The sequence below is a fragment of the Psammomys obesus genome, unplaced genomic scaffold (genome assembly GCF_907164565.1).
Source record: "Psammomys obesus unplaced genomic scaffold, mPsaObe1.curated_primary_1811, whole genome shotgun sequence".
Classification (NCBI taxonomy): Eukaryota; Metazoa; Chordata; class Mammalia; order Rodentia; family Muridae; genus Psammomys; species Psammomys obesus.
In genome coordinates, this window is record NW_026586550.1 from 5,289,691 (window position 1) to 5,315,778 (window position 26,088).

A 26,088-nucleotide genomic window follows, 5' to 3' on the forward strand; every position below is an offset into this window, starting at 1 on the left:
GTTGATATACAGATAGTATTTGAAGTTAATATTTTTGCACACACTAGCGCAAGCATACTTTTGTATCCAAAAGATATCCACTTTGATATCACCAAATACATTGAATTAAAAGCGTTTAAAATTGTAAAAGGGAGCAAACTACAAAACAACTTAAGGTCTGAAGAGAGCTGAAGAAGATATCAATAAGGAGACTTGATGAAGTTGCCACTGGTTTATCGACTAGTCATGCCGGCGACCCACTGAAGAACTACGTTTCCCAGAGTGCTTAGAGCAAATAGACGCCTCAGCCTCCAGTTGGCCATCAGTCCCGCCTCTTAGCTCCAGTGATTGGGCTCTTCACTTCCGCGCCTCTGCGCGTCTCTTCTGCCATTGGTAGATGTTCCGGGTCAGCCGGGGAGTTTACTCTTTCCCGGTCCTGTCAAGCACCTGGCTCTCACTCCCGTACCAAGATGGCGGCAGAAGCAGCTGGTGGGAAATACAGGAGCACAGTCAGCAAAAGCAAAGACCCCTCGGGGCTGCTCATCTCGGTGATCAGGTGAGGGAGGCAGGCGGCAGGGCGTGAGGACAGGGCAGCGACGCGCCCTTCGCAGCGGAAGGGAGAGGAATCTTCCGGGTCCCGCCCGCCGGCCATTCCCTTCTGGACTCCCCAGCCCCTCCCCGGGGCCTGCTTCCCTGCGGGGGCTCCCAGGACTCCCATTTTCTCTGGGGCCGGGCTTAGGGCCAGGACGCCCCGTCCCGCCCAGGCCCCCAGTCCTCCTCGGGGCATGGCCTTGTGGGTCTCCGGTCCTAAAAGCCGGATCTCCTGGGTTCGGGAAGATGCCCGGCGCATCTGTGCGCCTTGAGACCGGGTCCTCCTGGACCCCCGTGCAGCGAGCACTCAGGTCACCAGCTGTGGCCTGGGCTTCAGGGCGCCACCAAGTCTCCTGTCTGTCAGGAGTTGCAGACTGTCCAACTCTGGGCACTTTCCACCACCTGTGAATAGCTACAGCTTCAGATCCTAGGTTCTGCGGTGAGCTGGTTAGGACTGGATATTGAAGTGACACTTGTCTTATTTTTGTTCGCTTTCTTATTCCACTTTCTTACTCAGAACCATACAAAAACAGAATTTCACCCCCTCCCCATTACTCTCTTCCTAAAATATTAGAGAGTGGAAGTAGTGAACTATTCACAGGTCCTTTAAAAAATGTTTAAAACGTTGACTTTAGATCACCCTGAATAAAATACATTTTGACACATTTATAGGTTGTTTTCATTTGAATTTCACCTCACATATTTTCATAAACACACCTTGCTTCCCATTTTCCCCCACTTAGCCTTCACTTTGAGTCATTAAGAGCTCCCGATCTCTTTAAAGCCCACAGCCCACCAGAATCTAGTAGGTAGTAAGCCCTTGAAAGAATGGGTAAAGCAAGCTTGAAAAGCTTTAAAAGTTTGCCATTTAATGGACTGAAAAAGACCCATCTATGGCTTTAATGTCAGACCCAATAGTTTAAGGCAATGGCCTGTTGTTTATCGATTTTATTTTACAAATGAGAGGATAGAACTTTCTGTCAAAATAATACACTTTGTAGGCCCCGCAGAGAAAGTGCTCCTGTGGAACTTAAAGCATGTTTCTTACTTTAACAATATACAGTGCAGATTTATCCCATGACATTTGTTGTAGTCCATCTTGCTTCTCTGAAATTCTACTATGAATGTTTGGAATCTGTTTCTGAACTCTTTTTTTTCTGCCTGATAGTCAACACTTGCTTAAACAATGGTTATTCACTGTAGTATAGTGACTGGCATTTATTTAGTACTTAATGAATTTTTAAAAATGTATTGTATATGAGCACTCTATTTGTATATACACCTACGTGCCAGGAGAGGGCATCAGATGGTTGTGAGCTACCATGTGATTGCTGGGAATTGAACTCAGGACCTCTGGAAGAGCAGACTGTGCTCTTAACTGCCATCTTTTCAGACTGTGAATATTTGTTGACTGAATAAATGAATGCCCTGAGTTATGCAAGATGAGTCAGATATAATATCCTTGAGGAGAGTATGGACTTGGAGAAAGATGGAATGCTACAGAGATTCAGAATTCATGGAGAGGTGGTCACTTCTGTGGAAGTGGAATGAATTAGCGGAAGTAACAACTGTAAATGTGGCCCATCTTCTTCCCTGTCCTTCTGATGCTTTAGGCTTTATATGTCAGATTTCTTAAGGGACAGTTAGATTTACCATCAATATGCGATGTTTAAAAACTGAGAACTTAAAAGCCTTTTGACTGCTTCTGGTGTAGAGACGTGCATTTGCCTTGAAGGGCCAATTCTTTGGCATCTCCAGAGGTACCTCAGTGGTGTTTTGTGTTGAGTTAAGGCAGTGCTTCTCGACCTTCCTAATGCTGTGACCCTTTAATACAGTGCCTCATGGTGTGGTGACCCTAACCATAAAATTATTTTGTTGCTACCTCATAACTCTAAATTTGCTTTTGTTATGAATCTTAATGTAAATACAATACCTGATATTTGATCTGAAAGGTGTTGAGACACACACCACAGCTTGAGAACTGCTGAGTTCTCATGTGGCCCAGTCTGTCTTCTAGCTCATGTAGATAAGAGTAGGCTTGCCATCACCACACTGGGCTTTATTTATTTGGTTATCCATCTCTTAGACCAGTCTTAAGCCTTCCCTTTGTAACTGTGATTTTTGCCCTGGCATCTTTTACTCTGACTTCTGTTGTGAAGTACTACTTTAATGTTGATTCCTAATCCAGATCATGTCAAGACACATGATGTGTTCCCTTTATTTTTTATTTTTTGTTTACAATTATGCTGTTAAGGTATGCCCAGACCTATCTATCTTTCTAGTAATGTTTAATAAAGAATGGGGTTTATACTTACATATGAACAAAACTAGATGTGTGCTGAAGTGTTGCTGTTTGTATTTTAACATTCCTTTGGACACAGAAAAGTTTTGCTTTGGAATGAAGGAGAGTGTTGCCAATCTCCGTTGGTGTTTTCCTCCGGATGTTCTTTTGTGCTAACCCAGTGGTTTAAACTCCGTGAGCAGTGCATGAGAGAAGAATGGTAGTCTGACTTTGGTGTTGGGATTTGGGGTGAGAGGAGTCTTGACTGGAAGAGTAGACTAGGCCTGTGTATTTATTAGTAACTGTGTGTCTTTCTGAAATTTCTGCTCTTGAGAGCTGTTCACCTTGTGCCTTTCATGCTGCTCTTCTTGCACATTGCATAAATTATCCTTAAATCTTACATGTACTTCATTTACCTCCCTCCAGACTTAACTATTTTCAAATTCTCTCAAAAGACTAACCTCTTCTGGTTACTTTGGCAACAAGCTTCACAAAGGAAAACCCATTCTAGGTTTGTGTTTATAAAGTCTGTGTATTTCTGAAAAGGCATTTGGTACATGCTTGCTCTTTCATGTTGCTCTATACCTGTCAATTTGTCATAAAAATAAGTTAGTGACAGAATCCACTGACTTTTTAAACAGTTTGATTGGTTCACTTTTATCTTCAAATTGGGCAGCAGCAGTTCTTCTTGTTCCTTCAGTTCTTTCTCAAATTACAAAAATACCATTTCTGTATCTATCTATCTATCTATCTATCTATCTATCTATCTATCTATCTATCTATCTATTGATAAGGTCTCATTGTATAGCTTTGGCTGGCTTGGACTTGCTATGTAGACCAGGGTGGCCTTGAACTCACAGAAATCTATTTGCCTCTGCCTCTCAAGTGCTGGGATTAAAGATGTGAGCTACCACACTTGGCTAAGATGTTATTCTTCATAGTCTGAAGAGAAGAGCATTTATTATTGTAGAAACTTCTGGGTACTGGATTAAATTCCAGATAAGGTCTAATGTAAGGACTGACATAGTATACACAAGGAAATAAGTGTCCCAGTCTCATTGTCATTTACTCTTTGTCTGAATGTGGATTTTTGAGACAGTTTGCGTGTAGCCCACACTGGCCTTAGCTCTAGAACTTCTGATTCTTCCGCCTCTACCTCCTGATGCTGGGAGTACAGGCTTGCCCCATCACAGCCAGGTCTCCTTCTCATTTACATTTTCTACCATGGTGGGAACTAATTAGGTAAGGACTCAGTGTTTTGCTAGTATCAGAATCTGTCACTGAGACTTTAAAATAAGAAAAAAATGGAAATCTAGTGCAAATATAATGCACTGTATTATGTTGATGAAAGGGACTTTGATATATGTAAATTAAAAATTGTAATCACTTAAAAATCCTTAATAAGCAAATTTCAGGCCAGTCAGATGTGTAGTGGTTCAATGTTGTGTCTATTTAGAAGTCTCAGGTGTGTGAGGAAGGGTTTGAGGGAGAAGACAATAGTGCTTGTGATTTGGTCTTTTGGAGGCTGCCACTAACGGTAGATTTAAGTCACCACTGTCCCTTTACAGTAGAAATAATTGGGTGGACAGAGTCCAGTTTGTACAGTTTTACACACATACACACACACACATACACATGTGCACGCACATACACATACACACATTCACATACTATACCTTCTTTCCTATTGATTATCCTACCTCAACCTTTTGTTTGGTATGAAGTTGGAGTTGTGAAATAAGCAAGATGGCATTTCAGAGATGTTATTTTATTTTTGTGAGTTCTTGTCAGAGTTTTAATTGGGGAATGTGTCTACCATTTACTGTTAGGTAATTTGCTTTCCAATTAAACATTACTCTCCCTTTTTTGTAAGTCAGCCTGCAAATAACCAGTTTAATTGGGGAAACAAACTCTGGCTGTGACTTACAGAGACCTTATTGAAAACTTGGAGCAGATCTTTTTTGTAGACAGGCTGGTTGCAGATGTCAAAGGAGGCTTGAGGCGCTTAGAGGCTCACATTTTCATCAACTTTTATGTCTTCACAGAAGTTGAAATTTCAAAAACATAGGAAATCCTTTATTGTAGGTTCCTGTTAAATCCCTTCCTCTGTAGAGGATATTTTGGTCATCCCATAGTTAATTCAAAGTAAAGTTTGTTGAGGGGTCTAGGCTTTGATGTGGGGCTTTGAACAGACCTTTGAGGTTTGTGGCAGGAAGACACTGTTTCAGGCATAGACACTGTTTCCAGCACTGTCTCCTCTCCATCAGAACCAAATTCAGAGTAGCCTTTAGATGTCTCACTGTTTCTCTCAGCCTTATTCCCATCCTTGATGCAGTGCTGTTAGCAAATTACTATCAGAATAAACTGTGGCAGGACTGGAGATGGACTCAGCTGGTATAGTACTTGTCTAGCACAAAGCCCTTCATTTGATTCCCAACGTAGACTGGGTTTGGCGGTGCACTCCTTGGGATATGGGATACCTGAGACCTTGTTTGGAAACAGAACAAACACACTTTCAGGAGCTCCTGGGACAGCTGATAATTTCATTTATGGAAATGAGAAGAAAATATTATACTTTCTGGTTATGCATGTAGAATTAATATCTTGGGGACCCAATTCTTGGTTTCTAGCCTCAGGAGTCATTGTTAATATTGGAATTTTTTGAAAGCTTTGAGGCATGCCATCAAGTTTTTCAGTCCATGCCTTTATAGATATGTCTGGTCACACGCTTTGGTGAGAGGGTAAGGTTTAGTGTAGCTAAGAAAAACTTACTAGCCTGTAACCTTGAATTACTTACTCAGCTCCCACCCCAGGCTTTTCCATTTATGAAATGGGGATGATGAAAATCTGGTGTGGTCTGGGGAAACATGAAATGAGACAAGACATATGAAAGTGCCTTGCACAGTTAGGGACAGAAGGCACTCAGATGCTTAACTGTAGTGTCTAGTTAGAAGATTGATTTTTAGTAAATCTAAGAGTACTTGCCTGACATGCCTCAGGTTATGGGTACAGTCTTTTGCATAACAAACAATCAAACAAGCAAACAAATTTAAAGCTGGAGATGGAACCCAGGACCTTGTGCGTGGTAGGCAAGTCCCTATCATGAGCTAAATTCCCACCCCCTATTTTGCATCTCATTAAACCTTTGCTCCTGTAGTAGTTTGATAGGAGCTGGATGGTGAGCCATGCCTTGAAACGTCTTATAATTCTTTATTTGAATGATATAGCTCTTTTGTTTTGCTGCCTGCTGCAGTGTTGGAGTGGTGCTTAAGGTTCTCTTGGAGCAGCTCAGGCTTTAGAGTCTTTTATTACTAGCTGGTAGGTTTTTCCAGGTTGTTTACAGTGGTGAGTTCTGCTTTCTGTGGCAAACAGTCTCAGCCTGCTGCTGTTATACTTTTAACTGCTTTCCAGCTAAGAAATGAGTTAGGACCTGATTATTATAATAGTAGCCAATCTTTTCTGTGCTAGGGATTCAACTTTGAAAACAGCGAGAACTTACAATTTAACACAAAGTAATAAAAAAAATATTTTTGTGTTACTTTTGGTAGTGTTGATTAAAAACAATTACACATTTCAAGATTTTTATGAGAATTTTTTGAATTGTATTTGTTATTAGAAGCCCTTTCAAAAAGTAAAGTAGGACATAATTCAAAAGATAGTTTGTTTTAGTCCTGTTTGCATAAAAAAAAAAAAAAAAAAACAAAACAGCTTTTATCTTAACAGGAATAAGACATAGTTTATTCTGGAGTCATTTTGAGGAACCATGACCTGGGAACACAGATTTTGGGTATCCCAAATTCTATGTTCCAAAGTAGGAGTAGTTTTATAGTTTCACAGAACAAGAAAGTCATAAATCAAGGGAAGTTTAAAATACAATTAGGAATAGTGCTTCCTCAAGATCCAGCTATCCCACTCCTAGGCATATATCCAAAAGATGCGCAAGTACACAACAAGGACATTTGCTTAGCCATGTTCATAGCAGCTTTATTTGTAATAGCCAGAACCTCGAAACAACCCAGATATCCCTCAACTGAGGAATGGATACAGAAATTGTGGTACATTTACACAATGGAAAACTACTCAGCAATTAAAAACAAGGAAATCATGAAATTTGCAGGCAAATGGTGGGATCTAGAAAAGATCATTCTGAGTGAGTTATCCAGAAGCACACATGGTATATACTCACTTATAAGTGGATATTAGATATATAATATAGGATAAACATACTAAAATCTGTACACCTAAAGAAGCTAAGCAAGAAGGAGAACACTGGGTTAGATGATTAATCCTCATTCAGAAAGGCAAATGGGACGGACATTGGAAGGAGAAAACAGGACAGGAGGAAACAGGACAGGATCCTACCACAGAGGGCCTCTGAAAGACTCTACCCAGTAGGGTATCAGAGCAGATACTGAGGCTCAGAACCAAACTTTGGGAAGAGTGCAGGGAATCTTATGAAAGAAGGGGGAGATAGTAAGACCTGGAGGGGACAGGAGCTCCACAAGGAGAGCAACAGAACCAAAAATCTGAGACCGATACCCCAACCAAGGACCATTCATGGAGATAACCTAGAACCGCTGCTCAGATGTAGCCCATGGCAGGTCAGTATCCAAGTGGGTGTCCTAGTAAGGGAGACTGTCTCTAACATGAACTCAGTGGCTGGCTCTTTGATCACCTCCCCCTGAGTGGGGAGCAGCCTTGCCAGGCCAGAGAGGAAGACAATGAAGCCAGTGCTGATGAGACCTGATAGGCTAGGGTCAGATGAAGGGGAGGAGGACCTCCCTTATTAGTGGACTTGGAGAGGGGCATAGGAAGAGATGAGGGAGGGAGGGTGGAATTGGGAAGGAATGAGGGAGAGAGGGCTACAGCTGGGATAAAAGTGAATAAACTCTAATTAATATAAAAAATAAAAAAATATATTGGTGGATACACTAGAGGCAGGTGTAACAAGATAGGTGAGTCTTTTCTATAGATCTAAGATCCTATCTGATGGTTCTCTTAGCTTTTGGGTTGGTGGAAGCTATTGGTCTGCTAAGGCAATAGGTTTCCAAAGGTTTTTATCTCTTAGTTACAGGATTTTAGTTCTTATTCAGAGATGGGCAAGGAGTGGCTGTTCCTGGGGCTAAAGCTAACCCTCTGGAACTACAACATTCCAGTCTCTCTCCGTCATTGCAGTTTTAATCAGTCAGTCTTTGTAGACACAGCTTCATTCCAGGAATTGTCATTTACATTTTCTTATATCCAAATCACTTTTGTAAGTTTGCTAGGAAATTACTTTCTCAGGTTCTGCCTGACCCATCTGACAGTCACCTGCATTAAAAAAAATAAAAAATAAAAAATAAATAATTTTTTTTAGTGATTTTTTTTTTTTAAATTCTTAAGTGCAATGGTGTTTACCTACATGTGTGTCTGTGGGAGGGTGTTGGATCCCTTGGAACTGGAATTACAGACAGTTGTGAACTGTCATGCGGTGCTGGGAATTGAACCATTGTCCTCTGGAAGATCAGCGAAAGCAGCTGGTGCTCTTAAGCTCTTAACTGCGGAGCCCTCTCTCCAGCCCTGACTCTGAATTTTTTTTTTTTTACATTGTAGATATTTATTGATAGAAAAATGTTAATTGAGGATGACATAAATATTTGTAATATTAGGTTGTTAGTTTATTTAGGGAAGAGACTAGGGCTTTAGTCATTATTGTATCACTAACAAGTACCAGACAATATGTTGCATTAGTGGTGATTCAAAAATTAAATTTCATATGTAAAATAGAAGGTATGAAAAAAAAGTAACATTTTACAGAAAGAGCTGTATAGTTTCCTTCTTTTTCTTTGTTTCTTTTTTTTTAATTTTATTTTTTTATTATAAGTTACATTTTATTAACTCTGTATCCCAGCTGTATCCCGCTCCCTTATTTTCTCCCAATCCCACCCTCCCTCCCTTATCTCCTCCCTGCCCCTTTCCAAGTCCACTGATTGGGGAGGACCTCCTCCCCTTTCATCTGACCCTGTTTTATCAGATACCTTCAGGACTGGCTGCAAAGTCCTTCTCTGTAACTATATTGATGATTTAAACACACGATAGAGTTTGAGTAGTCCTTAAGCATACCTTATTGGGGAAATGAGTTATAAGAAACAAATTCAGGTTGTTACTTTTTAAATGAAAGTTGGGATAATGATAGGGCTATGCTTTTTTTCTTCTTCTTCAGTGAATATGCTTTTTTTTTTTTTTTTTTTTAAAGTTTTACTCAGGGTGGAGAGTTGGCTTAGCATTTACTGCACTTGCAGAGGACCTGATTTGGTTCCCAGCACCCATATTGGGCAGCTAGCTGCCTGTAACTTTAGCTCCATAGGTATCAGATGCCTCTGGCTCCATAGGCACTGCACTCACATATGCGAACATGGACACACAGAGTTAAATATAAAATGGTGTATGCCTTTAATTCCAGCATTTGGGAGGCAGAAGTTGGCAGATCTCTGTGAGTTCAAGGCCAGCCTGGTCTATAAAATTAGTCTAGGACAGCTAGCTTTCTCTTTTACACAGAGAAAGCCTGTCTCAAAAAACAAAAAAAAGCATTGTTTAAAAAAGCATTGCTGTTAAGATGATCATTTGTATATGAAATATGTACCAATACAAATCATGCCTAGAATTTTGCTAATGTAGTTGGAGGAAAGGATGGGAGCCAGTGCAGGGATGGATGAAGCCAGATAGAATATGGCATTATCTCTTGAAGGTACAAGTTTTTGACAAGTCTTTTAATTTTTGTATGTGGTCAATACGTCCATAAAAATGTATGTGTAGGGGCTGTAGGCAGAGTATTCACTTAGCATATTAATAAATCACAGAATTGCTATATGATATATTCTTTAGACCAGTGGTTCTCAACCTGTGGCTCGTGACCCCTTTGGCTGTCGAACAATCCTTTCAGATAGGTCATATGTCAGGTATCCTTTATATCACATATTTCCATTATGATTCTTAACAGTAGCAAAATTACAGTTATGAAGTAGCATGAACATAATTTTATGGTTGTGGACCACCACAACATAAGGAACTATATTAAAGGGTCACAGCATTAGGAAAGTTGAGAACCAGTGCTTTAGATCTTGTCATTTCTCCATGACAGCAGTGTTCTAAAGCCTACCCTCCAATTTTTGCATTTAAGAAGCCTACCCTCCAATTTTTAATATGAATTTGACCACATAATACCAGTCAGAAGTGTAAAACATCACTTGTGAGGAAGTCATCAGGAAGTGAGGATCTCTGTGGTTAGTGCTTTCTGAGCATGCTGGACAGGAGAAGGAAGTGGGAAGGAGATCGAGTTTTAAGTTGACTTTGTCAGCCTTCAACTTAGTTTTATGCCTGAGTTGAGTGATTTTACTTAATTTTAGATAATGGCCTTCCTTGTTGCCTAAGCAATTTATAGCTTTTGGTCTCTAGTACTGTTCTGTGTAACTGAGTTAATTGCACTGTTGAAGAGTTATATGCACATGTGTTGAGTGTAGTAATTGGCTCTAAGTGCTGTCTGAAGCCAGACAGTAGTGAGTTTTCAAATGACTTTAAAGCAGACAGTGTTTACTGTCACTGAGGCTACACAAGTCTTTCTGTACTGGTGTGGGATATTCATATGCATGATAAAACATTTTCAGAGGGACTTGTTATTGTGAATTGCTATCTGTTGGGATGGGATTATTCTGTATTTTATAGACTCTAATAAGCCATAATTAAGAAACAAGGCATCACAACGTATAATTGAATAGATTAAAATTTGCTTTGAAAGTGAGGTGTTGATTTGCTCTTGCTTTGTGAGATTATGTCGTGATACACAGCTCTAGCATTTCTTTAATGTGTGATCCTTTATTTAATCTTAGATTCATGATGAAGGCCTCCTATTAATATCTCCCTGGAAGCAGTTCCAGCCGACTCACCATCTGTGAAAAGTAGTGTAGTGGTGTGTCCTGCTTTGCATAATCAGCTTGGAACGCTGAGCTGTGTAGTGTTTGTATCCTTTAGTCTCTCTTCTTCCTCATGGGTTTGGGTTTTTTACTCATGCTTAGAGTGATTGTCTAGTCCCCTGCTGGCTGTAGGTGTATCTTCCAGTGTGCCATGTAGGAGGTGGGTAAGGTTCTTTTTGGGAAGGAACATGTAGCTCTAGTACTTTGACGCAAGTGCTGGATAGAACTGATCATGTGACAGAACAGTGTGGGCAGAACACGATTGACATTGGAGAAAGGACATCAGCTCTAGATATTTCTTCCTTGTGTTGGGATCACTAACAAAAAGAGACATCATTTTCTGAAAAGACCATTTATGGAGCACTTAGTTTTCACTTTCTGGAGCCAGGTTTGGAAATTAGCCCACTGTCAAGTGCAGTTCTTGTATGGTCTTGTGTTGGGAAGAAGGTATCCCTCCCTGGTGGTTGAGGTTCTTGATGAGAAGAAGGCAGGGACTTTGCAGCATCCAGCTGATCTCCTAGGCCCACATGGAGTACTTCTTAGAAAGTGGGTAGCTGAGGACACTTGATTCCTGTTTTGTAGATGGTGTTCTGTTGTTTGCTAGCATTAATTTTTGGATTTGTGAAGTCATACTTGTAACTCATTTTTCTTAGTTGCATAAAGGAATTTCCATTGTTTTCTTAGATTGTATAACTTCTAGAAGAGAGGCCAGTGGGGCCTTAGTGGACAGGGAAGCCCATTATCAGCTTTTAGAAAATGTGGCTCAGTTCTGCTCATTGTGCAGGAGCACCAAGATTTAGGTATATACTTTACTCCTTTTTCCTTTCTTTCTTTCTTTCTTTCTTTCTTTCTTTCTTTCTTTCTTTCTTTCTTTCTTTCTCTCTCTCACTCTCTCTCTCTCTCTCTCCCCCCATCCCTCCTTCCTTCCTTGCTGTTTTTGGAGACAGTTTCTCTGTGAAACCTTGCTTGTCCTGGAACTCACTCTCTAGACCAACCTGGCCTTGAACTGACAGGGATCTACTGCCTTTGCCTCTTGAGTGTGGAGATAAAAGGCATGTGCCACTGCCCGCCCACAAGTGTGTTAGCCATCTGTGGCCGTATCAAGCAGCTAATTAATCACGCAGGCTTGTCAAGAATGTGTATTGTTTAGGCTGATTGATAATATTACCTTGAGAATTTAACCAACCAAGTTGAACTTTGTGGTGCACATCCCTAGTGGAATAGGGATCTCCTAGAGCAGGAGATCACAAAATTTCTGTGTAACCCAACCCAACCCAACCTAACCCAACCCAACCCAACCCAACCCCACCCCACCCAAAACCATACCAAACCAAACCAAACCAAACCTCACCTCTAAACCCCAGATAAACTTATAGCAAACAGAGAGAGTGAGTGAGAATTTGACTAACAGAAATAACATTGTCTATGTTTTCTGAGGCAGCATAGCTTTCTGATTCAGCAGCTATCACAAAACACCTCTGACTGGATGGCTAAACAATTCTTTTCTCACCCCTTTGGATGTTGTAAGTCCAAGGTCAAAGCACCATCAAGATGTGTTATTGGTGTCTTCTTGGCATATAAATGGTCACATCTTTGCTCTGTCCGCATGAAAGCCTTTCTTCTGGTTGTGTGGACAGGATTTCCTACTGTCTCCTGCTTTTCTAGTGAGCACAACACTTCTAGCTGTGAGGCTCTCCTGACTTGCTGAACTTTATCACCTCCTTTGTTTGTTGTCGATAAACACAGTTTGAGTATAGTATTGAGATGTTATCATAAAAAGAAAAAAGGCCTTTTGATGAGGTACACTGTTGTGTTTATAACTAAGCAAAGCTTCCGGGGGTGGGGGTGTCTGTCACCTGCAAGCAGGTAGCCTGGAAGCTCAGGCACGAGTAATTCCTGCTGCATTTGACACTGAGCGTCATGCTGAATTTTAGTAGCAGTCTTGTATCAACACTTAATACCAACATGTGTGCTCTACACTGTACAGAGAACTGCTAGCCAGTGACTTGAGCTGTCAAAAGACTTACTGAGAAGAGGAAACTAGTAAAACATTGTCTGACTCACCTAGTTCTATACTTTTCAAAATTCTGTCTTTAGAATGAAAAAAAAATCATTGGAAAGCTATAAACTTGGATTATATCCATTGTTTTTCAAAATATGGAGGACTGCATTAAGTTTTTCTTTACTTTTTTTTTTTAAAATAATGATCGTCAAAAGATGTTGATGAAAAATTTGTTACCTTGTTTTCAGAAGATAGTTGAGGATGTCTTTCACTATATTGTAAATTGCTTCCCAGGTTGTTTTAAATGAAAAGATTGGCTTGCCTAAAGGAGACTGTCTTTTAGAAGATTTGAACTTTTTGCCTTGGCTGCTTGGAAGTTCAAATTTAGATTAGGAACTTATTTACTATGAACTCTGTGTGGCCATATGAGCTGCTTATATTTTAAATTTATATAATGATGCTCTGTATATTTTACTATAGTCTTAGGGAAACATCTCTGATTTTTGTTTTTTGAAAGAGATGAGATACAATAAAGCGAAACCATCATAGATGTCGTTACTGGCTGTTACCACTGAACATTGGCTGATAAGTTACCACCACTCCTTGGTAGTTGCTTCAGTGACCACTCAGAGTGAAAGCGCACAGAGCTCTGACTTCTCTGACTCCTGACCTCAGCTCCTGTTTCTTCCACACTAGCAGTTGGTAGCCACTGTGGTCTCCTTGGCAGTTCTTTCTCTCAACAGTTTGAATTCATTCTTTATGGGGCAGGCATCTTCTGTTCTCCCTGGAACAGCTCCCCTACAGAGGGTGTCTTTACAAAGGCTCTATTCACTTTACCTTTTTGTGCTCTTGCTAGGGGTGGCCATTTTTGTCTCTGCTGTACATTAGCTCCTTCCTGCTGCACTTGCTCCCCTACCTGCTACTTTATCATCTGTGTCTTCACACTGACATGTTAGCTTCACCAGGGAGGGCTGGGTCAGTTACTGCTGTGTGCCTAGCCATTTGATCTGCCTGGAAAGTAATGTGCTTAGTAAACACTGTTGCATGAATCAGTGCATTGGATAGGGCTACGGTAACTGTCACTTTCCCTCCCAGGGACTTATGAGCATGTACAAGCTCCAGTGAGGGAGGCCACTCCACTTCAGTTGTCTCAGGCAGGCAGCTGCTGCATCTTGCTGCTCATTATGTAGCTTTTGCTAACTAGTTAATGTGCCAAACACTGTGAGAATCTAGAGAAAAGGTCTGATCTGCATTTGTAACAGATCCATAGGCACTTTGAGGTCGGCAGGCATGAGGGGCTTTGGGCTGATGATGTTGGGATTCATAGATTATTTATTTCGATTCTAATAATTTGAGTCAGCATTTCCATCCTGCTTCCCACACTTCTTCAGTTCTTAAAATATCCTGTAGAGGCAGGTGTTCTTATGCCTATTTTACAAGGAAAGTATACCAGAGAGGCTGAGGAACCCACTGCAGAGTTGTATTTGTTTTTGTTTACTAAAAGTTTCTGTTTCCAAGCCAGGGCCTGCTGTGTAGTCCAAGGCTGACCTCGAACTCATGATCCTCCTGTCTCTGCATCTGTTATTTCAAGGGGACAGTCACCTTGTCCACTGCAAAGCCCTATTTGAATCTGGGGCTTTAACTTTTGAGAACAACGGTTTAATATTTCAAGGATGTTTCTTATGGTTTGCTTGCTTTGTTTTTGAGATGGTCTCATATAACCTAGGTTGGCCACAACTTGACTTTGTAGCCAAGGCTGTCCTCAATTCCTGATCCTTCCACATCTACTTTCCTAAGTGGTGGCATGTTCTGCTCTATTTTGCCCAGGCTGGCCTTGACCACACAGAGAGATTCACATGCCTCTGCCTTTAATCTCTCTGTTGGCATTAAAGTCGTGCACCACTATACCTGGCTAATGTGTTCAACTTTGTGCACAGATAAGTGGTATGGGGAAAGAAAAGTATGTTTTTTAATACAGTGTTGTGGACTGAACCCAGGATCCTGCACATGCTAGACAAGTGCTGTACCATTGAGCTGCAAACCGCAAATGCTTCTGTGAGACATGCTTGCTGAGGATCCTAAGGAAGGTTTGGTGTGGCCTTGGCAGCAATCTGGATCTGGTCATTTTCTTCTTTCATTCCTTTTCTCTGGCTTTGACTGAAAGTTCTTGCTCCGGTGAGTGATGGGCAGTCTTGGTGAATAACCGAGGAATTGCTGATGATGAGTGCTTATTTTCCTTTCACAACATTTGACTGGCCAACTGAGAGACTGAAGCTGGAATTTGAAAAACAAAAACAACCCCTCCCTTCCCCGACACATTGCATTTTCAGTCTGCAGATCTTTATCCCACATTTTAATGCTTGTCTATGGGAGTCACCGGGAGCTGGTGACTTGTGAATCCACTGGAACCATCTACTGTTCCTGTTTTTGCTAGAAGCGTTTGGTAGCCCCTTTAGCCTATGAACACATTCTTTGCTGGGGATTAATTAGACATTGTTAGAGATGTAATTTATCATGTAAAATACCAGAGCTGTCATAGTAAAAAATTCTTAGTGATCCAGAAATGTCTCTGTGTCTAGCTCACCACAATCCAGTTCACCCTTATGTGTTCCAGTGTGAACTCAGCAGCAATTTGTAAATCATAGTCACAATTTACACAAAATAGGGGCGGAACAAAATCTAAAGAGTGATTCTGTAATTTGAATGCACCTTGGAGTGTCAACTTCACGTCATTGTCCTTTGATTCTGTCTTTTGTTGTTGCTATTGTTCTTAATTTTTTTGTCAGACCCAATAGTGTTTCTTAAAAAGAAAAAGGCAACAGCAGAGATAAAAGAGAAAAACTGTAGGGTCCATGTTTATTTTTTCCTCTTTAGCTGACCACTGCTTTTACAGGTGAGCTGTCATACAGTTCGGGTGAAGTCCTCAGCTTTGGAGTTGAGGTAGGAAAGATAGCAATTCAGTGTATGGTAGAAAGAGGCTGTGCTTTGGTGTCAAGTGTCACTTTAGTTCCAGCCCAGATCTCATTAGCTGCGTGCTTGTGTGAAGTGTGCACATTAGCTTGTGTATTGTGTGATTCTGCCCCGTTCACCGGGTATGTTAGTGCTTATCACAGGTGGGCTTATCACAGATGGGCCTACTATGTGACCACTGCTTTGCTTCTGTTTGTGTTCTGGGCCTCACCTTTACTGACCTTCTCTATGTGCTGGACAGAGGGCAGTGGGGGAATCTTTACATTTCTGGGCTTAGTATTAACTTTTCACAAGTAGCGGTGTGAAGCCTCATCAACATCAGCGGTGTTGATGAGCCTGGCTCATCAACATTGACTGTCCACCAGATCATAAATCTTTCTTTTTTTCTTCACTAAAACTGTACTGTAGTGTCCAGTGTGGTGCTGCTTGTTTGTAAAGCCAACACTTTGGAGGCAGAGGCAGGAGGATGTTAGAGGTAGCCTGGACTGCACAGAGATTGGTAGGCTAGCTTGAGCTGCATAGCAAGCCACTGTCTGAGAAAATGAAAACAAAACAAATCCAAAACAAAACAAAAACCCAACCCCCTCAAAACAAATAAAGACAAAAAAAAAAAAAAAAAAACCCCAAAAAACCCTCCCAACTGTAACCCAGAAACAAAACAAAACAAAACAACAACAACAGAAATGTAGTTTAGGCCAGGTGGTGCTGGCACACACCTTTAGTCCCAGCACTTGGGAGGCAGAGACAGGTGGATCTCTGGGAGTTTGAGGCCAGCCTGGTCTACAGAGTGAGTCCATGATAGCCAGGGATGCACAGAGGAACTCTGTCTAAACAAACAAACAAACAAACAAACAGAAAAGCAACAAAAACCCCACCACCAAACAACAAAGAAGGTAGTTTAGCATTGTGCCCATGTGTGAACTCTAATACCTCCTTCTGTTTGGAAGTAGGCTTTATAACTCCCATACCTTTTGGACACTGACACAGGGGGCAGCACATGGACACTGCTATGAAACTTTGTTAGTGTACAAAATTATTAAAAATATTGTATAAAATTAGTGTCAGCCCCATATATATTTTAGTAGATTTTTAATTAATTTATCATTTATTACAATTTATTCACTTTGTATCCCAGCTGTAGTCCCCTCCCTCATCTTTTCCCAGTCCCGCCTTCCCTCCCTCTTCTCCCCTTATGTCCCTACCCTAGTTCAGTGATAGGGGAGGTCCTCCTATGGCTCAGCCGTTAAAGGCTAGGCTCACAACCTACATATATTTATATATATACATATATATGATGTGTATGAAACATAAATTTATATTTAGTCCTGTACTTAACATTTCATACATTTTAGATAATCTAGAATGTGAAAGAATTCGAAATCCAAAATACTCATGGTCCCCAAAATTTTGGGTGATGGATACTGAGTCTTTGTTACTAGTCTCTTTGTTGCAGCAATGACAGCTAATAGTAATGCCAACATTTGTTGACTGATAATGATACATGAGGCCTTGTTTGATCGTAACACCACCATTCTGTAAGGAAGATCTTGTTTTTCCATTTTATAAATGAACAAAGTAATATTTGGTTACTGAGGTCTTCTGGGTAATAAATATGGTGGAGTAAGGAGCCCTACCTAGGCAGTTAGAGTTCAGAGACAGGTTTTAATTATTATGCAGTTGTTCAAAAACTAATCTATAAATAGACTTGATAATAAGAGATCCTAGAAGGATTGAAAACCCATTATGTGAGGTGGGCAAATTAAGTTTTTCAAAGCTCAGCTGCTTCTAGTGTGAAAAGGGGCTAGAAGATAATAATCGGCTCCCTGGGACAGGAATGGACATTTGATAAAATGCAGGCTAGAGCTGCTTTATGGCATCCTTTCTAAATTTTAGAGGTCTTTGTTATTTTCATTATTTTTACAACCTTTCCCTTCACTAACAAAAAAAATACTTAAAAAATTTTTATTTTTAGAGTTTTATAATATGTGTTTGACTAATGACAAACATGTTTATCATTCATCCTAGGAAACATCCCAGGAAGAGGATGAACTTTGAGTGTGAGTCAAATTTGGCACAGGATTTTTTTTTTTTTTTTTTTAGGTTATTATAAATATTTCCTCTGGAAATGAAAATAGGATAAAAGATTTGTGTACTCAGTTACTCCTAATCTTCATTTTTGTAAGCCTTTCTTTTTCCTGAGTAAATCCTAATGATCCTGTAATTCATTATGGTGACAGCCCATGCCAGAGAAGGTGTCCTCACTGGGCCTGACATTTTCCTTAATGGTAATTTTGACTGGTTAAAGTAAACAGTGTGAGAGATGTTTGGCATGTTTCCTTCCACAAATGACAGTGTGTGTGTGTGTGTGTGTGTGTGTGTGTGTGTGTGTGTGTGTGTGTGAAGGGGGATGTGGAAGGCACTGTGAATATGGCAGACTCATGCTGTGTAGCTCTGCAGAAGTGATGGAGTTAAATATCCAGAAACTCTTACCTGTGGGACAGTTGATAAATTGAAGCCATTTCTTGATTGTTCTTTAGAGTAACATCCTGGAAGACTTCAGATTTAAAGAGCAAAGTTATATATCATAAAACAACAGAGACATGCTAAGATACTCTGAACCAAATATCAAAGGTGATTTTGGTGGCTCTCCCTTTGAGATCAAGTTGATTTACTTTACTAGATGAATACTTGTGTGTTTGCTACCCGGAAACAACCTTGAAAATCACTGGGTTTAGGATAACAGTTGAGGAAATAGGATCTGGCCTGGTATTGCCCTTTATAGCTCTCAGTACTGTTTCATTTCATGCAACACTTGATCTCTTGGCATCTCTAACACATTTACAGAATTCATTTTGGAAGGTATAGTGTAGCCACAAACAGGCCTCCTGAATTCCTGTCTAAATTGAAAAAGAAGTTTTATATATTATGTGGCTCATGAATTAAGACCCCCTGCTCTGAGTGACAGTTTGGAGAAGACTGTTGTACAGTATTTTGTTTGAAAGGATCTGGAGGTTGGTGTGTGATTGATTTGCTGACAGACCATCTCTGAAAGCAGTTCTAATGATGGACTTATAATTGATTGCATCCATCATTGAGAGCCTAAAATATCCCCCTCCCTAAATTAAAAAAGATAAATGAAATAAACTAGGCTGAATGTATAAGCTGACAAATCTGAGGGAATTTAATGAAACTCTAAATTACCACAGTGAGCAGATAAGAGGAAAAGGTTTCTTTATTATAATACTAAATTAAAAAAAATTATCCAGGAAAGATAATGGAGGAAACAAAGATCTGTGGCCCATGTATCAAACTGAGTTATTGAAAGATTTTTAATAAATGTGCCTCTCTCATTGTCTGGTTATTGTTGATTCCTATCAATCTTGTTGGTGCTGTTTGAAGAGTAGTGAATGCAGGCAATGTCTTGTAGTGCAGCCTAGTTGCTGCTGTTGTAACAGATTTTAGAATTAGCATGACCTTATTCCAAGACTGCTGGGGGCTCTGTTCAGTTCATATGAGCTCTTTGGAAGGTGGTTCACTGGTGTGAGAAATTTTATCCTTAGCACACTTCAGCTACATATGAAAGAAGGCCATCCAGAAAGGACTTAAACAATGATATTTATCATCTCCCCTGACAAGAAATCTTGAGGGGAGGGAAGCTTCAGGGATGGCTCCTTCTGTGGCCTATGGATAGGGCTGCAGTAGCATTTTCCAGACCTTTTACTTCCACAGATGACAGAAGGGTCTGGGTAACTTAGCTGTGTATGTCAGTGTCCTGGGCTTGGGAAGGGGCCTTTCTCTAGATGTTCTGTAAGTCTTATTAGCCAGAGTTGTAAGAAGAATGGAACTGTTACAAGTTGTTAGATTCATACAAATCAAGAGATGCCCAGCTTCCCTTCGTATCCATGTCCACCTGCTGTCTGATTAAAATTATTTCAGGTGTCAAGAGAATAGGTGAAGGATGGGCTCTGTGGCCACGCAGCCTGCATGTTCTTAGGTGGTGGTGTAATCAACATTGAAGGTCATGTTGTATTTTCTTCATTTCCTAGTTTGTAGGATGAATGTGCTAGTATATCGACTAGATTCTGTTCTTCTCATTGTTACTTTGAAGTTTGACATAGCTTGATAAACTCTGTCTTCACCAGGACTCTGTCTACCAGTGATGATGTTGAAGACAGAGAAAATGAGAAAGGTCGCCTTGAAGAAGCCTATGAGAAGTGCGACCGGGACCTGGATGAATTGATTGTTCAGCACTACACAGAACTGACGACAGCCATTCGCACATACCAGAGCATCACAGAGCGCATCACTACCTCGCGGAATAAAATCAAGCAGGTGAGCTTCCTTTCTGTCCGGCAATGGTCATCTTTCCTTACAGGTGTGGTTTGGAGCTGTGCCAGAGTAGTGCCTAATGGTCCTTAACCAGTGTGATTCATGAAGACAGTTTATGGAGTTTTGAAAAGCTGTTGTTTCCTGGGTATCCTGCCGTTAGTGCCTTAAGGACAAAGTGAGTTTCTAATAGGTGTTTTTGTATTTGGCCAGAGGGATGAACTATTAAAAAAAAAAAAAATCCCTGTACCATCACATCATGATTTTGTAGTTCTTGGCTATGTATTTTTTTATGTTTGTCTGTGGTATGTGCACGCATGCACATATGAGTTCAGGTGTGCATGCGTGGCTATTCATGTGGGTGTGTGTGTCTATATCTGTGGGGCCAGCATTGGATATCTTCCTGTATTACTTTCAACTTTATTTTTTTGAGATAGGGTCTCACAGTATTTGATGCTCCCTGATTCAGTTAGACTGCTGTCCAGCTAACTTCAGGGCTTTACTTGTCCCTGTCGCAGCACCTAGTTACTGGCATTTGCTACCATGCCAGCTTTTATGTGGCTGCTAGGGATCTGAACTCAGGTCGTCATGCTTGTGTGAGTGTAGCCCATGGAGCCATGTCCTGAGCCTCTAGGAAGTGCATTTGGACGAGCATTCCTTTAATACTTTTTTGTATTGTTGTTCGATTTTGATAAGTAACAGTAATTTCTACCTGTATTGAAGAACGACTTTTTTTTTTTTTTCTAGGCATGGTTCTCAACAGATTTAGAATGTGAACTAAGGGCTTCCTGACTCTAAAGCCTTTACTGGCACTCCCCCCCCCCCCCAGTAATTTTTCAGGCAGCACCTTTCACCTTAAAAACAAAAACAAAACCAAGTATGAGATATTACAGAATCCCAACATACCAAACACCAAGAAGGCAAGGTCTCTGCTTATGTAAGGTTGGGGTAGGAGTGCAGATCAACATGCCCCTGGCAGACTTCGGGGTGGAATGTGCTGCCTGCGCTTCGAGATGTAGAGGACTCCCCAGCTGGTTCCTGCCCAGAAACAGCTGTGCTTATGGCATTGTTACCTTCTTTCTTGTCCTCCAGGTCTTTTACTGTGATTTTGTAAGTAGTGCATAGAGTAGACTCAGACACTGTGGATGTGAGTTTCAGCTTCTTAGAGTCCAGCTCCGGACCCAGCAAGTGCTTAGCCTTTTCTGAAGCAATCTCTTTGAATTTTAAAATAATTGGGCAATTTTTATTAGAATAGTTTACTTTACACCCCCAGGGTGCCCCTTTCTTCCCTCCTCCCAGCCCCCCCACTTCTCCCTCCCCTTTCCCTTTTCCCCTGGAAAAGGGGAGGGCCTTTCCTTCCCCAGAAAAGGGTAGTGCGCCCCCCCCCCCCCATATTCACCTTTCCTAGCACATCAAGTTACATCAGGACTAAGTGTATCTTTATTCTCCGAGGCCAGACAAGGTATTGCTGCCAGGGCCAAGTGATCCAAATCAGACAACAGTCCATGTTAGAAACAGCCCCTCCCCCCTCCACTCGCTAGGAGTGCCTGATGACGACCAGGTCGCCAATTGGCTACATGTGTGCAGGGGCCCTAGGTCCAGACCGTGCGTATTCCTTTGTTGATGTCTCAAACTCTGAAAGTCCCCATGGTACTGGTTAGTTGTCTCTGTTGGTCTTCTTGTGAGACTCCTATTCCTTCCAAATCCTTCCATCTTTCCCCTAACACTTCCACAGGACCCTCAGAGTTCTGTCCCATGCTTGGCTGCAAGTCCCAGCATTTATCTCGATCTGCTGCTGGCTGGAGTCTCCCAGTTGACAGTCAAGTTAGGCTTCAGTCATGTACGTCTTTCTGGGTTACCTCATTTAAGATGTTTTTTTTAGGTCCATCCATTTGCCTGGAAATTTGATGATTTCTTTGTTTTGAATAGCTGAGTAGTATTCCATTGTGTAAGTGTACCACAATTTCTGTATCCATTCTTTGGTTGAGGGATATCTAGGTTGTTTCCAGTTTCTGGCTATTATGAATAAAGTTGCTATGAACATAGTTGAGCAAATGTCCTTGTATGTATGGTGGAGCTCTTTTGGGTATATGCCCAAGAATGGTATAGCTGGGTCTTGAGGTAGAACTATTTCCAATTTTCTGAGAAAGCACCAGATTGATTTCCAAAGTGGTTGTGCAAGTTTGCATTCCCACCAGCAATGGAGGAGTGTTCCCCTTTCTCCACATCCTCTCCAGCATGTTGTCACTTGAGTGTTTGATATTAGCCATTCTGACTGGTGTAAGATGGAATCTTAGAGTTGTTTTGATTTGTGTTTCTCTGATGGCTAAGGATATTGAGCATATCTTAAGTGCTTCTCAGCCATTTGATATTCTTCTTTTGTGAATTTTTAAATTAGATTATTTGATTTGTTGGTATTTAATTTCTTAATATTGTATATTTTAGATATCATCCCTCTGTTTGATGCATAGTATTGACATAGAAAAAAACAGGTTGATCAATGGAACTGAATTGAAGACCCAGAAATAAACCCATACTCCTACAGGAACTTTATTTTTGACAAAGAAGCCAAAACCATACAATGGAAAAAAGACAGCATCTTCAACAAATGGTGCTGGTCTAACTGGATGTCTGTATGTAGAGAAATGTAAATAGACCTGTATTTATCATCCTGCACAAAACTAAAGTCTAAGTGGATCAGAGACTTTGACATAAAACCAGAGACTCTAAACTTATTAGAAGACAAAGCAGGGAAAAGTCTGGAGCTCATTGGCATTGGAGCCATATTCCTGAACAGAACACCAACAGCACAGACTCTAAGATCAACAGTTAATAAATGGGATCTCATAACTGAGAAGCTTCTGTAAGTCAAAGGACACTGTCAATAGAACAAAAAGGCAGCCTACAGATTGGGAAGAAATCTTCATCAACCCTACATAATTGGCCAATTTTGAAAGGAATGCTATAATTCTTAGCCGTTAGTTGTAGTAGGTTCCACCTGTGGATTTATCTGTGAAACTGTATATGAGTTGCTTTTATTTAAAGCATATTCTAGTCCATTTTGACCCAGTGTGCTAAGCTCAGGAGAGACCAGGAAATGATTATCTAGCCCTGCTGACCTTCTCTCTGGCTTTGCCTGGGACAATCATTGTAAGGGCGAAGGGCTGTTAGTATTTGTGTTTCTGATTAGTTTGGTTGACTGGAAGGACTTTGTCCAACACTCAGCATCTACACAGTAGCAGCACTGATGCCAGCAAATGTGTCTGTTTGGTCTTGGTACTGAAAGTGAGAGCTTCATCTTGAGGATCTTGTATTCATTATAGAAACCATACTCTATGGCTTCTTACTTCAGAACTCTAACGTCTGAGGTAAAGAAAACAACAACAGCAAAAACCAGAAACCAAAGCAACTAAATAATCCCCCAATTCAAAAGAAGCCTTTATTATACCGTATTGCCAAGAAAGTAAATGTCTCCTGATTTATTGTTAGGAATCAGTGTCAGTATTTAGATGAGAAGTTCAGGATGAAAACTTTCCAGAAATCAACAACAACAAAAATCCTGGAAAATGAAAGTAAATTTGGTTGTATTCTGTATTTTAATAATTTGTACCATAAGAGTAAGAGTATTGCCAGGCACAGTGGCATGAAAGGAACAGTCTAGCTTTACAGATTTCTTTATGAATTTTATACCCCATGTTAAACTAAGTTCTCTCAGTACTTTTCCAGAAAGCAGAAGGACATGGACAAAAGGGAGAAGTGGGCAAATTGAGACAAGATCTGCGGGCCCACCCTGTAGTAAAAATGTGACCAGGTCTGCAGTTGCGAGATAACATTGCCTAGCAACCAACCCAGATGGCCTCAATTCTCTCGAATATCCCCTGACCTTTGACCAAAGGCCTGCAGCCCTGTTCCTCATGTCAAGGGCGAGACTGACCAGACTTGAGTGCCTAAAATCAACCAATTCTTTTAAAAGCCAACCACCCTATAGCACCTTCACCCAGTCCTGTGTAGCCGAGACTGTAACTCCCCAGCTTCCCTGTGCTTTTTCCTTTAAAAACCCCAGACTTTTGTCTCTCGGGGCTGTTCCTCGCTGGTTTGGGGGCAGCCACATCATGCGATGGCTTGAATAAACCTCTTGCGTTTGCATCGATTCCGTTTCTTGAGTTCCCTTCATCTGTCTCCCTGGAAGTTAGGCTCCTGCTGGACCTAACTGCACATGCCTGTAATCCTAGCACTCAGGGAGTTAGAGACAGGAGGATCTCTGTGCGTTTGAGGCCAGTTTTGTCTACAAAGTGAGTCCAGGACAGCCAAGGCTACAGAGAAACCCTATCTCCAAAAAAGAGTCAGGAGAGTGACATGAGATATGAGAGAGCTAATGTGTGAGATTGGCACAGGGAACCTGGCACCTTAGGGTCTGGTAGACCCATAAGAAGAACTTCAGTTTAATGAATGTACTGATGTACACTTGGCTCATGTATATCATGGCAATGTACACTGTTTCTAGCCCTTAACATTTAAAAGTGGTAAGGTTTTGAACATAGGAACAACATAATATGGCCAACATTTAAAGGCATACTGTACCTGATAGTGTAGGAATATATTTTAATGTGGAAAAAGTCATATGAAGATATGTTTATATTCATGCATCACCTCCCATTTTGATATTACTTCCATATATCTATATAGGTTATATTGTTAAAATTTATGTCCTTTGGGTTAAATGCATGCTGACAGATGAGTTTGACTTTTTTCTCAAGTAGTTTAAACATTTTACAGTGACTAAGTTTATTTGGAAATTTTTTCTAGATTAAAAAATAGTCAGTGCAGAATAAACCATCTTTCCTTGTGTTTGAGGTGAAAAAAAAAATGTCAGTGTAATGAAAAAACTATGTATGACCAATCAGGTCAGGTAATGTGAGTAATAAAAATTCTTGAGGGCTCCTGTTATTGTTGAATACACTGTAACCTTGGCCAAAACTAGATTCCTCAGAATTCATAGGTTCTTCCAGTCTCATGGTTTACTGTTACAGTGGACTTGACATTGGTGGGAGTTAATTGATGTAGACTGTAGACTTCTACCATCCGTGCCAGGCTTGGGATGCTTCTCCACAGTATGAGGGGAGATGAGATGTGTTCAGTGCAGATTTCTTCAAAGTATTAAGTAGCCCGTCTGACACCTATCATAGAGGAAGGGTGGGCAGGGTAGAGCACACACTTGACTCTTTTGTATATACACAAACACTTAATGTTTTATCTGTTATTGTCTGTTTTCTTGATATTGGATCCTGTGCTAAAAACCTGCTGTTGTTGCTCATAACTAGAAATAACTATGAATAATTATTCAAGTGATGTTGCTAGGGGCCTCATTATTCATGAATGCAACATTCATTATTTAACATTTACCTAAAGTGACTTTTGACTTTTATATGAGAGTATACTTTGAAAGGTAGAGTTAGGATGAAGAATAGCCTTAATTAATACAAAGAATGTCATAGGAGAACAGTGTAGTTTTTGTAAGATGTTATTTACAGCCTTAATGTTAGTGAAAATTCTTACCTATTTGTATGAGAAAGGGAAGAAAGCCTCAGGTTTCCAGAAATGGACCTGCTAAGCAATGGCCAGTAACATGAACTGTGATTTAAATGCTGGAAAGTAGTGTTAAGTGTTATTGTAGTTGAAGGAAGCAGAGTAGTCTTTCTATAGTTAAGGTTTTCTTGATCTATATCCAGTAGCTGAAAGGAAAGGTATTGCTTTTGGAATGAGTTGAGAGGAGATTTTTCAGAGAATTTACAACCTGAGACTGGAAGTTAAAATAACTAAAGAGGAACCATAGGAAATAAAAATGTAAGGGAGAATTTAAACGTTACCTATGGTTTCAAAGGGCTTTTAGTGAGAACAAAGTGTTGTTTCTCCAGCTTATTTCTATGAACTTTTTCTAAACTCCATAGCATTTGGGCCCTTTTCACAGGCAAATGTGTATGAAAACACTT

The 26,088-nt window shown here is 40.6% G+C and overlaps 1 protein-coding gene across 2 annotated transcripts in view; it reads left to right on the forward strand.

Annotated features, from left to right (window-relative positions):
• Positions 1-437: 437 nt before the first annotated feature.
• Positions 438-26,088, forward strand: part of Exoc4 (exocyst complex component 4) — an 824,181-nt gene continuing 798,530 nt past the window's right edge. For both annotated transcript variants that reach the window (XM_055602012.1, XM_055602013.1), the window contains exons 1-2: positions 438-535; positions 19,915-20,104. In XM_055602012.1, the coding sequence (XP_055457987.1) occupies positions 450-535; positions 19,915-20,104 (276 nt within the window). In that variant the 5' untranslated portion in view covers positions 438-449. The remainder of the gene's footprint in view (positions 536-19,914; positions 20,105-26,088) is intronic.